This window comes from Bos indicus, chromosome 27, assembly GCF_029378745.1.
Source record: "Bos indicus isolate NIAB-ARS_2022 breed Sahiwal x Tharparkar chromosome 27, NIAB-ARS_B.indTharparkar_mat_pri_1.0, whole genome shotgun sequence".
Taxonomy (NCBI): Eukaryota; Metazoa; Chordata; class Mammalia; order Artiodactyla; family Bovidae; genus Bos; species Bos indicus.
The window spans coordinates 41,890,718-41,902,781 of NC_091786.1; the positions used below are offsets into that span (position 1 = coordinate 41,890,718).

General features: G+C 49.7%; 2 protein-coding genes across 6 annotated transcripts in view; one reads left to right on the forward strand and one right to left on the reverse strand.

Annotated features, from left to right (window-relative positions):
• The window catches only part of THRB (thyroid hormone receptor beta), a 436,468-nt gene that overhangs the window by 416,832 nt on the left and 7,572 nt on the right, over positions 1–12,064 (forward strand). For all 4 annotated transcript variants that reach the window (XM_070781685.1, XM_070781684.1, XM_070781682.1 and 1 more), the window contains 2 exons: positions 5,157–5,303; positions 10,481–10,739. In XM_070781685.1, the coding sequence (XP_070637786.1) occupies positions 5,157–5,303; positions 10,481–10,739 (406 nt within the window). The remainder of the gene's footprint in view (positions 1–5,156; positions 5,304–10,480; positions 10,740–12,064) is intronic.
• Positions 1–12,064, reverse strand: part of NR1D2 (nuclear receptor subfamily 1 group D member 2) — a 138,729-nt gene that overhangs the window by 3,696 nt on the left and 122,969 nt on the right. The gene's annotated exons all lie outside the window — the stretch shown is intronic.

Genomic DNA, 12,064 nt, shown 5'->3' on the forward strand with positions numbered 1-12,064 from the left:
GTGCCCTGGGTGCTCAGAACCTGGGATGGTGGTGTCTCCCGCCTGTTATTGATGGGAGTGCAGGGCCAGTCTTCTGCATGTGAGTCACTGAATTCTAATGCAGTTAGCTCTTTGCTTCTACTGTGAAGTACGCCAGCCCTGGGTCAACTGATTAGCAAAATTCTTTACCTGCCAGCTCTCCCTTTTTATACTCAGGTCTTCCCTCAGATGCCCATTTATATACATATTTCATCCCCTAAACTCACTCCAAAATATCCCGTTTAGAATCACCTCTATAAAGAAGTGACCCATATATTGAATGTATTTTTACATCAATGGAAGTCAAAACGTTGAGTTTTAAATGCTGTCAGGTCCAGGGGGACGATGAGAATCTGGAGTAGGGTTGGGGGAGGGGAGTGTAAAGAAAAACAGGCCTTTCCAGACCCTTGGAATATCCATGTTTGACATTTTTATAAAACTAGGCATTTTATGGTGGTCCAGGGCTTAGGACTTGGGCTTTCAATGCAGGGAATGCAGTTCAGTCCCTGGTCAGGGAGCTGCGATCCCACATGCCTTGTGGCCAGAACATCAAAACATAAAATGGAAGGAAAAATGTAACAAATTCAATAAAGACTTTAAAAATGGCCCATGTCAAAAAACAAATGAACGAAAACTAACCATTGTGAAAGGTCTTCCTCTCCATTGCTTCTTTGGACTTCATGACACTTTGGGTTAGATAGGCTGGAATCACCATCCTCGCTTTACAGGTATGCAAACCAAGCCCCAGGCCTTCCAGTGTCCCACCTGAGGTTTGCCCAACATAAAGTGGCCAAACGGCCAACTTGGGTTTTTGGCCCAAGTCTTCAGCCAAGATAGCATGATTTTAATGATTAAAACAGCCACATCCATACCTTTAACTCAAAGGCTTGTAATGCTTTTCTCAATCGTCTATAGAAAGAACCAGGAAAGGCATTGCACAGAATGATTTGCCAGTAGACTTTCTTCAGGCTGTAAGGTTACCCAGGCGCAAGGTTCTGTTCAGGACGTTGATGTTTACAGAGCCACTGCTTCACCCACCTGTCTCCCCCCCCGTCATGGAGCTGACGTGAAGTGTATATTTTTTAGATCCTTGATATGTTCAAGAAACTGTCCCGCTTGGTCCAAATGCAAATAACTGTTTCTCCAGGATATTTTTTCCTCGAGGGATGCTGGGGGAGACAGAACGCCTCCATCATCCCGTCTGTCTCTACAGTGAGCTTTGTTTCTGTCAGCCAGTCCCCTTCTGTGCCTGGGCCACCCCCGATCTCCTTGAGGGAAGGACAGGGTTCCATTCAGCTCTGTCACCTTCAGTGTCTGTCACATGTGTGGTTGAAGCTGACGGTAGCTTTTCCCTAAGGTGACTGCCAATCAATTCTTTCCTCCCTTTCTTCACCAAGGAGTGGTAGCATCTAGTCCTCTCTTCCCTTGAATCTGGGCTGGGCTGTGATTCCTTGAAACGACAGATTTGGGCAGAGTGACTCCTAAGGCTGGGTCATAAGAAGCCTTGCAGTTTCCAGTTGGTTATTTTGGAGAGGGATGCCATGTGGTCTCTGAGGGAAGCCAACTGCCCTAACAAACTAAAAGAGTGAGAGTTCCCCTGCCTTGAGACCGCCATGCTGGGAGGAAGCCCCAGGCAGCCATGTGGAGAGACTTCCTACCCGCCCAGGCACCAGTGGTGTGACTGGACTCATCTACAGATGACAGCAGTCTCTGCTGAGATTTCATGAGGGACCCCTGAAGAACGACCCAGAACTCTGAGACTCAGTGAAAATGTATTGTTTTAAATGAAAAAGTAGTGTTTCGGGTTTGGGGAGAGTTTGTTATGCAGCAGTAGATAACCAGAACTGAGCGCAATAAATATCTGTGAAATGGATCATCGAGTTCCATGGATCCACCCTCAGAGACAGCACAGCTAAGCCCGCCGTCTCAGCCACTGGACACACTTACACATGCTCCCTGCAGCTGGGTCGTTGTGACTGAGTGTTTATGCTCAGGATTAAAAGTGACTCTTGGGGGTTGTGAATTATTCCTGCAAGGCCGTTAAAAATCCTTCATTAAAGACAGCTTTGCTTCATAAGTATCCATGTACGGAACTGGCTTCTATACACGAGGACTTGCATCTCCTGTGTGGCCGATACCATTTTTTTTGCTTACAACACCACTACATATATTATTTCATTCATTTTTATGTGATGATGGCCCATCTTGTCTGGAAAAATATTTGAAGAGGCCAGTACTTTGACCACCTCATGTGAAGAGTTGACTATTTGGAAAAGACTCTGATGCTGGGAGGGATTGGGGGCAGGAGGAGAAGGGGAAGACAGAGGATGATAGCTGGATGGCATCACCGACTCGATGGACGTGAGGCTGAGTGAACTCCGGGAGTCGGTGATGGACAGGGAGGCCTGGCATGCTGCAATTCATGGGGTTATTAAAATTTTATTTTTATTTCTTACAAAGATCACCTTATGTATGTGTGTATCCAACTCTCTACGTTTTTACCATCTTCCTTTTATTAGTTGATCTTTGTGAGAGAGTTATAAAGCAGACACGCAGGTGAGCCCGGCCACATTTCAGAGTGGCAGGGATCAGAAAGGCCAGCAAGGTGGTCTGCAGGGTGGCAGGCTGCTGTGTGCATCGGAATAATCACCCCCAGACTTCCTGATGTACCTTTTCCCTTGTTGTTGTTGTTCAGTCACCCAGTCGTGTCCAACTCTTTGTGACCCCATGGACTGCAGCACGCCAGGCTTCCCTATCCATCACTCTCTCCCAGAGTTTACTCAAACTCATGTCTATCAAGTCGGTGATGCCATCCAACCATCTCATCCTCTGTCATCCCCTTCTCCTCCTGCCTTCAATCTTTCCCAGCATCAGGGTCTTTTCAAATGAGTCAGGGGACTCTCAAGAGTCTTCTCTAGTACCACAATTTAAAAACATCAATTCTACAGCACTCAGCCTTCTTTATGGTCCAACTTTCACATCCATACATGACTACTGGAAACACCACAGCTTTGACTGTATGGACCTTTGTCAGCAAAGTGGTGTCTCTGATTTTTAATGCACAATCTAGGTTTGTTGTAGCTTTTCTTCCCAGGAGCAAGCGTCTTTGAATTTCATGGCTGCAGTCACTGTCCACAGTAGTTTTGGAGCCCAAGAAAATAAAGCCTGTGACTCTTTCCATTTTTTCCCCATCTCTTTGCCATAAAGTGATGGGACCGGATGCCATGATCTTCATCTTCTGAATGTTGAGTTTTAAGTCAGCTTTTTCACTTTCCTTTTTCACCCTCATCAAAAGATTCTTTAGTCCCTCTTTGCTTTCTGCCATCAGGGAAGTCCTTGTCCCTTAACTCAGTATAAGAGAGAGATAGAGACAGGAGAGAGAGGGAAGCCCTACCTGTGATTATCCCATCAATTCCATTTGCATCCGGAGAACCAGCAGCCTTCCATGGGCTTGCTATGCTGACAGTTGCCCCAAAACATAGTCACTGATATGAAACAAGACAGAAACCAGCTTTCTTTCCCATCCACTTGCTGTCCCCCAAAAGTGGAAAAAACAAAAGAACCTCCTGGAGAATCCAAAATAGGTCACTGCTGTCATAGTTTGCTATGTAGTAGATTGGAAAATCCCATGGACGGAGGAGCCTGGTGGGCTGCAGTCCATGGGGTTGCTAGGAGTCAGACACGACTGAGCAAATTCACTTTCACTTTTCACTTTCATGCACTGGAGAAGGAAATGGCAACCCACTCCAGTGTTCTTGTCTGGAGAATCCCAGGGATGGGGAGCCTGGTGGGCTGCCATCTATGGGGTCGCACAGAGTCGGACACGACTGAAGTGACCTAGCAGCAGCAGCAGATTGAAAAAATCCCCCCGCCCTCGACCCCAGTCTGTACATCTCCAGTCACACCTTTGGACGGCCTGGGCCACCCCTCTGACCTGGTGCCGTGGCGGTAGGAGAGTGAAAGAACCATCCTTGCTTGTCTTTGTGCTAAAAGGAGGCGAGAGCAGCAACAGGGGCGACGGGGGAAGCCAAGCAGGAAGTGGGTCCCCAGGGTTGGGTGTGGTCACTGCTCTCCCACTGCTGCTCAGCGCCCAGGCTCAGGCCAGCGGCACCCGTGCCCTGGGGAGCCGGTGGAAAGGCAGATTCTCTTAACAGGTACCTATTGAGTCGGCAATTCTGTGGGTCACTCAGAGGCACAGTCAAGTCTGGGGCCTGTAGAGGCAGATGCAGTCTGTCCCCAGCGGTGGCCTCAGCAGCCACTCTGCGGTGAGGGGTCGGACTTGCTGGACCGGCTCCCGGAGCCCGTACCTCCTGCCCTGTCTGCCCTCTTCCCGCCTCCCAGCCTGGCCGCCTCGCCCCTACATGTCCACCGCGACTCTGGGCAAAGGACACCACCGTCAGGCAGTGTCGGCTCCTCTGACCCCAGGCACGGCCTTCTGGAAGAGCAGGGACCAGTCCTGGCCTCGGAACGGTCCTGAACCTCCCTGGGCACTCCTTCTCTCACCTGTCCATCTGGGACTGGGTGAGGACCACCCAAGACAGTCATTACCATGGCAAAGACCAGAAAGGGCATCGGGGAGGACTGTTGCTGGCAGGGAGCACCAGTGAGCACAGGAGATAGAAGGAGAGGCCACAGCCTGTTGCGGTCCAAGCTGAGGAGCTAGCTTCGGGCTGGCCTCTGGAGGGCAGACTGGGACCCAAGCAAAAGGCATCGCAAGCAAGAGTGAATCCTTGGGTCCTGTGTGCGGGGCTCCCCCTCCCCTCCCACCGCCCACAGGAGGACACCCACAGAGTGTGCCCTGCTCTGAACACGGCACCCAGAGCCACAGATGTAGGTCCCCTTCATGCACTCAGAAACAGAGCGAGATTCTTGTTTCTCCTCCTCCCTCTTTCTCTCAGTGCCTTTCCACAGCAACAGCCCTGTGACCGTGATCACTGGGGGCCTTTGAAAGCGACAACCAAGAACATATATCTTTGCTCAGAGAACTCAAGGTCTTGGAAACTGTACGGTCTCTCACGGAATGACGTGGAAACCGTACAGTATATGTCAGTTCAGGAGAGATTTCCTGCCGCGGGAGAACCGTGATCAATGACCTGTTCGGTGTCTTCATTTAAATCCTCCTTGTCTCTCCTCCTCAGCCCGAAGACATCGGACAGGCACCGATAGTAAACGCCCCAGAAGGTGGAAAGGTCGACTTAGAAGCCTTCAGCCATTTTACAAAAATCATCACACCAGCAATTACCAGAGTGGTGGATTTTGCCAAAAAGTTGCCTATGTTTTGTGAGGTGAGGAGATTGCTTTTCCTTCTTTGTTCGTATTCATGATTAGTTCCATTGAGTTCCTATTACGTGTAATTTAATTGTAATCAGTTGGGACTTATAAAAAGTCATATGAAAACCACAGCAGCACGAAATGACAAGCCACTGTCCCGCCTGTTTCCCCGCCTCCTCTGTTTGTCATCATCCATCAGCTTATCCATGTGAGGCTGATAAGGGGCCTCCCCACTGCCTGACTCCAGGCCCAGGAGAACCAGACAGTCTCACCTCCTCTCAGTTGGCATTGTGATGTCCTGGTTGCCATGCTCAAGCCTGCCTCATGAAATCCAGTCTCTAACAGATTGGCAGGATAGCTTTTGTTAAGCCCACTTTACAGATGGGGAAAATTAAGATCAAAGAGATGAAGTCTACCTGTGTGGCATGGGGCCACTGTTCTTTGAGTCTCTGTCTGTATTATTTCCACTTTATATCCCAGCAGGCTGGCTTTGTGGTGGTTTCTTCATCCTCAAGAATAAGTGAAATGGGGTGGGGTGAGGTGAGGGGTGTCCCTGGCAGTCCAGTGGTGAGATTAGGCACGTCCCCTGCAGGGGGCATAGGTTTGAGCCCTGGTCAGGGAACTAACATCCCACCTGGGATTCTCCAGGCAAGAATACTGCAGTGGGTTGCCATTTCCTCCTCCAGGGGATCTTCCAGACCCAGAGATTAAACCCGTGTCTCTTGTGTCTCCTGCATTGGCAGGTGGGTTCTTTACCACTGAGCCACCTGGGAAGGCCCATTCTAAAGAACAGATCTCCCATAATTTAGGTTATCTGCCTTTACGGGATATCTGATTTTTAATAATATAAATATTCTGCAACGAGCGTTCTGGTGCCTAAGCCCTGTTCACAGAACAGCCTGTTTCCTGGTGCAAATCCCAGAAGTGGAATTTAAGGACCTAAGCTGCTCGTCTGAGGACTTTCCATGCGTTGCCAAATTGCCCTCTAGAAAGTGTGTCTACAGTCCCGTCTGTGCCAAGGACGCCTTTCCTCTCACTCCCAGTGTCAGCTCTTGATTTTGGTGCTGGGTTGAATCTGTTTTCCCAAACCTCTCTTAGTCCTCTATCTCTGGGCTGTGTCCTCTTTCCTCAGTCCTTGGCGTCTGAGAAAAAACTGGAGTTGGCTACTCCTACAAGGCAAGCTAGCCCATCAGTCCTGTGTTCCCCTTGGAATACCCACCAAAAAAGTTTTCCAGAAAATGTAAAGCTTAAGGCCACCAGCCACTGAGAGCTATGTAGTGAATGAAGGAAAAGAAGCCATTGCCACCAGCAACAAACACACCGTGCTCTGTGTCCTTGGCAAGGGTGAGAGCTCAGCCTGGAACTTTCCAGGCCCGAGTGTGGCACGCTTCTCCCGTCAAGCTTCCCTCGGGAGTTTAAGCCTGCTTCAAAGTCGTGATTCCACCTCTCTTTCAACCTTGATATTTTGTAGTCTCCAAATTGAAAAAAAGTGAGGGGAGACCATTTTGACAGCAGCGGTACATATGTTTCTGGTGCCTGTGGCCTCCTGAGGGCCTTTACCCTTTGACACTATCTTTTTTTTTTAATCTTTTGGTGGTGCTGTGTGGCACGTGGGATCTTAGTTCCCCACCAGGGAATCCACCAGGGATCAAACCCAAGCCCTCTGTATTGGAAGTGCAGAGTCTTAACCACTGAACCACCAGTGAAGTCCCTTTTGACACTCTAGAACCCCAAAGAGGGCTGTGAAGGGCGCAGGCCGTGAGCTACCTGTGGAGTGGGCTCCAGATCCCAGGTGGGCCCAGAACCGGAAGTTTCTGCCAGAGGCAGTTTGATGCAGCTGCTGTTCAAATCGAACTCGGATAACTTTCTGCTGAGACTCATGCCAGGCCACCAACCAAGGGTTTCGAAAGCTCTGAAATGGCTGCTGGCAGAGCTGCCAAGAGCACGTCAGAACCGTTTCTTGAGCGCAGGGCACGGGCACTCCTGCCAGTCTGTGGGCGCCCCCGCCTCTCCCCCGGGCGGGCCCCCTGGGCCTCCCCACAGTGGAGGGTTCTTGGGTGACTTAGAGACTGTCTGCCCACATGTGGAAACAAACCTCACCATAAACCCCTCTTTAAAGAACAGGCATCTGGCCTAGTTTTTAAACTGCTGGAGACCCTTGACAAATCTTTACTCTGCTTTTACTTACATGTGAACTCACAAATAGGAACTTTTCAAGAGAAAACTTCTACTTCATCTATCATCAGACTTGGCTATAAAGATGGGGCCTGCCCAAGTCTATATACTCTAAAAACAACTAAAATCAATGGTTTTATCAGACTAGTCATTTCTCTTTGCCACTCTATGTCCATGGTTCTCAAGAGCGGGTCTCTGAACCAGGTGCAGGGGCATCACCTGGGAACTTGGGCACATACAGACCCTCAGAGGCGGGGCTGCGATGTGTGTTCATCGAGCCGTAGGTGTCGGTGAGCGGGCTGCAGACAGGACCTCTGCCCTAGGCAGTGAAGCCAGCGCTCACCCACTCCAGCCAGCTTTCCGATTGCCTGTGGAGGCGCCAGCCAAGTTCCTGTCTCCTGTTCCCCACCAGGCCCTGAGCCCAGGAATCCAAGATGTAATTGAGGAGTACAAATCAGAAACTAAATAAAAGCAAATCATAGTCATTTTGCTTAATGAGTAGAGGGGAGAATTCACATGAATGGATTCCAGAACCAAACACAAAATGCCTTTTATTATAGAGAAAAAGCAGAGCAATTTGAAATTAAACAGTAAGGCAGGTAGGCTGAGTTAGTAAAAAAAAAAAAAAAAAAATATATATATATATATATATATATATGAAATACTCTGTGTTTTAAAGGTAATTCCAAATACTGCTTTGTCATATGTAGTCACCTGAACTGAAGTAGTTGTGTTGCCAAGATCATTTCTCAAAATAGAATTGGAACCTGCTTTAATAAAGAGAGAAACTATGTGTCGTTTCATATTCATTCTTTACGGAAGCTTACACCCAAATCCCTTCAGAGAGGGAGCTCTCCAGAGCTGGCTTCCAACTCTCACCTCACCCACTCAGGGACCCCCTAGCATGTCTCTCAACCTCTCAGAGCCTGGATTTCCACACCTGTCAATAAAATTGGAATTAGAATATTTACCTCACTGCATCGTTGCAAACATTAAACAAGGTGATGTATGTCAATCTTAGCCCAATTCATCAAAAACACCCATTAACTAATAGTGTTTCAACCTACTTTGATAATGGCATTTAATTAAACATTCTCCCCCTCCAAAAAATCAAACTCTAATTTTTTGGTATTTCTCTTCACAGAGTTTTTAAGTTTATTATTAATGTTATCAGTTCAGTTCAGTTGCTCAGTTGTGTCCAAATCTTTGTGACCCCATGGACTGCAGCATGCCAGGCTTCCCTGTCCATCACCAACTCGTGGAGCTTGCCCAAACTCATGTCCATCGAGTCCGTGATGCCATCCAACCATCTCATCCTCTGCCATCCCCTTCTCCTCCTGCCTTCAATGTTTCCCAGCATCAGGGTCTTTTCAAATGAGTTAGTTCTTCACATCAGGTGGCCAAAGTATTGGAGTTTCAGCTTCAGCATCAGTCCTTCCAATGAATATTCAGGACTGATTTCCTTTAAGATGGACTGGTTTGATCTCCTGGCAGTCCAAGGGACTCTCAAGAGTCTTCTCCAACACCACAGTCCACAGCATCAATTCTTCGGTGCTCAGCTTTCTTTATGGTCCAACTCTCACATCCATACATGACTACTGGAAAAAAACATAGCTTTGACTATATGGACCTTTGTCGACAAAGTAACATCTCTGCTTTTTAATATAATGTCTAGGTTGCTCATAGCTTTTCTTCCAAGGAGCAAGCATCTTTTAATTTCATGGCTGCAGTCACCATCTGCAGTGATTTGGGAACCCCAAAAAATAGTCTGTCACTGTTTCCATTGTTTCCCCATCTATTTGCCATGAAGTGATGGGGCTGGATGCCGTGATCTTAGTTTTCTGAAAGTTGAGTTTTAAGCCAACTTTTTCACTCTCTTCTTTCACTTTCATCAAGAGGCTCTTTAGTTCTTCTTTGCTTTCTGCCATGAGGGTGGTATTATCTGCATATCTGAGGTTATTGATATTTCTCCTAGCAATCTTGATTCCAGCTTGTGCTTCATCCAGTCTGGCATTTCGCATGATGTACTCTGCATCTAAGTTAAATAAGCAGGGTGACAATAATGTTATCACGTTATCACAAATCTTAACAGGACACCCAAATGAGTTTAAAATGAGATTACAACACTGACAAAGAGATCCAGTGTGTGCAGTAATTCTGATGCTGGAGACTCTGAGAACATAATAACCCTAGGAGCCAGGAGGTCCGGATTCTGGGCTCACCTCTGCCTCTGATCCACTGGGTGACTCTGAGCAAAGTTGTGACATCTCTGGGCCTCAAAGGTCACATGTGTCTGTAACAGACCTTCTAGTCCTCTACCTTTTAAGAGATTCAAGGAGCAAACTTTCTTCAAAAAACAGAGCGGCACAGTTGCCAGCTAAACAGTGGGGTCAGCTCTTAGAGCTACCAGACCAAAACAGTGGTACATTTAGGAAGGTCTCAGTTGGTGGCTACTCCAGTATTCTTGGGCTTCCCTGGTGGCTCAGACAGTAAGGCATCTGCCTGCAGCGTGGGAGACCTGGGTTCTGGGTTGGTTGCACTTTCAATGCAGGGGGTGCCAGTTCAATCCCAGGTCAGGGACTTAAGATCCCACATGCCATGCAGTGCAGCCAAAAAAAAAAAAAAACTGGTGAAGATGATGAACAGTGTGGGTGCTCAGTCGCTCCAGTTGTGTCCAACTCTGCGCCAACTCTCTGTGACCCCATGGACTAGACGGCCGGGCTCTTCTGTCCACAGGGATTCTTCAGGCAAGAATACTGGACTGGGTTGCCATGCCCTTCTCCAAAGGATCTTCCTGACCCAGGGACCGAACCCAAATCTCCTGTGTTGGCAGGCAGACTTTTTACCACGAGTGCCCTGGGAAGCCCAGGCTTAGAGTATGGGGAGTGGTTGTGGGAGTCTGCAGCCGCGAGCAGACAGGGCAGGGGCTGCTCCCGTCGCCCCTGGGGTCCTGCAGGCGGGTCCTAGCAGACGTCTGTGCCCTCGCTCCGTGCTGACGTGGGCTGCTTCTTTCCAGCTGCCATGTGAAGACCAGATCATCCTCCTTAAAGGCTGCTGCATGGAGATCATGTCCCTCCGTGCGGCCGTGCGCTACGACCCGGAGAGTGAGACTTTGACCCTGAACGGGGAGATGGCGGTGACGCGCGGCCAGCTGAAAAACGGGGGCCTCGGGGTAGTGTCCGACGCCATCTTCGACCTGGGGATGTCGCTGTCCTCTTTTAACCTGGACGACACTGAGGTCGCTCTCCTTCAGGCCGTCCTGCTGATGTCTTCAGGTGAGTGTGTCCAGACCGGCCCTGGCGCGCGTTCAGAGAGCCTGGGGAAGCTTCCGGTCCCCGGCTTCCGGTTCGCATCCCGCTGCCCTCCGGCGGCGGGCGGTAGGTTTCCGGTCCCCGTCGGATCGCGTCCCGGCATCCTCCAGCGGCGGGCGGGGCTTTGCGGACTGCCGGGGAGCTGAGAAGCGGTGTCTGCCGGCTCCTCAGGTCTTGACAGGAGCCCCCGGAGCTCCTCTCCCAAGGCTCGGTGAAGCGGCTCCCTTCCACAGACACTCCTGGCCCGCCTCGGGGCAGCAGGCTCTTCTGGGTCCGCATGCTCTGCACTGCACCCACAGCGGTGGGGTCCCCCAGACCCGCCTCTGGTGTGGTGGGCAGGCTCTGTCTAGCGCGGCCTTCCCCGTCCTGCCCTCCCGATGCCTACGCCGTGTGCAGTCCCCTCCTGTCGGGAGCCCATGACTGCCCTTGTAGGATCCTGAGAATTCCACGTCCACCCGGTGACGGCCTTGTGTTCTGTGATACTCCGGCTTCTCTTGGGAGCGGACTTGCTCACAGGACAGGAAGCCGCTTCCAAGAAGGAGGAAGCGAGGCAGCCTCCAGCAGACAGCCAGGTCAAGGTCGGGGTGCTCCCTGCCAGTAGACTTCACTATCATTTCAGTCACTTGCGACCCCATGGACTGCAGCACGCCAGGCCACCCTGTCTATTGCCAACTCCTGGAGCTTGCTTAAACTCATGTCCATCGAGTCGGTGATGCCATCCAACCATCTCATCCTCTGTTCTCCCGTTCTTATCCTGCCTTCAATCTTTTCCAGCATCAGGGTCTTTTCCAATGCGTCAGTTCTTTGCATCAGGTGGCCAAAATATTGGAATTTCAGCTTCAGCATCAGTGGTTCCAATAAATATTCAGGACTGATTTCCTTTAGGATGGACTGGTTTGATCTCCTGTCGTCCAAGGGACTCTCAAGGCAAGCAAGCAAGCAATCACTCAGTCGTGTCCGACTCTTTGCAGTCCCATAGACAGTAGTCTACCAGGCTTCTCTGTCCATGGGATTTTCCAGGCAAGAGTACTGGAGTGGGTCGCCATTTCCTTCTCCAGGGGATCTTCCTGACCCAGGGATCGAACCCAGGTCTTCTGCATTGCAGGCAGACGCTTTACCCTCTGAGCCACCAGGGGAACCCACGTATCCTTAAAAAATAATAATAATAAAACATGTAATTTATCTAAGGACTCCCTGTGTGACCCTGAGCAAAGCTTCCAGTGTCTCTGGTCTTCAGTGTCCTGTAAAATAAATAAACTGAGCAAGTGCAGAGTAATATGTGGACTTTC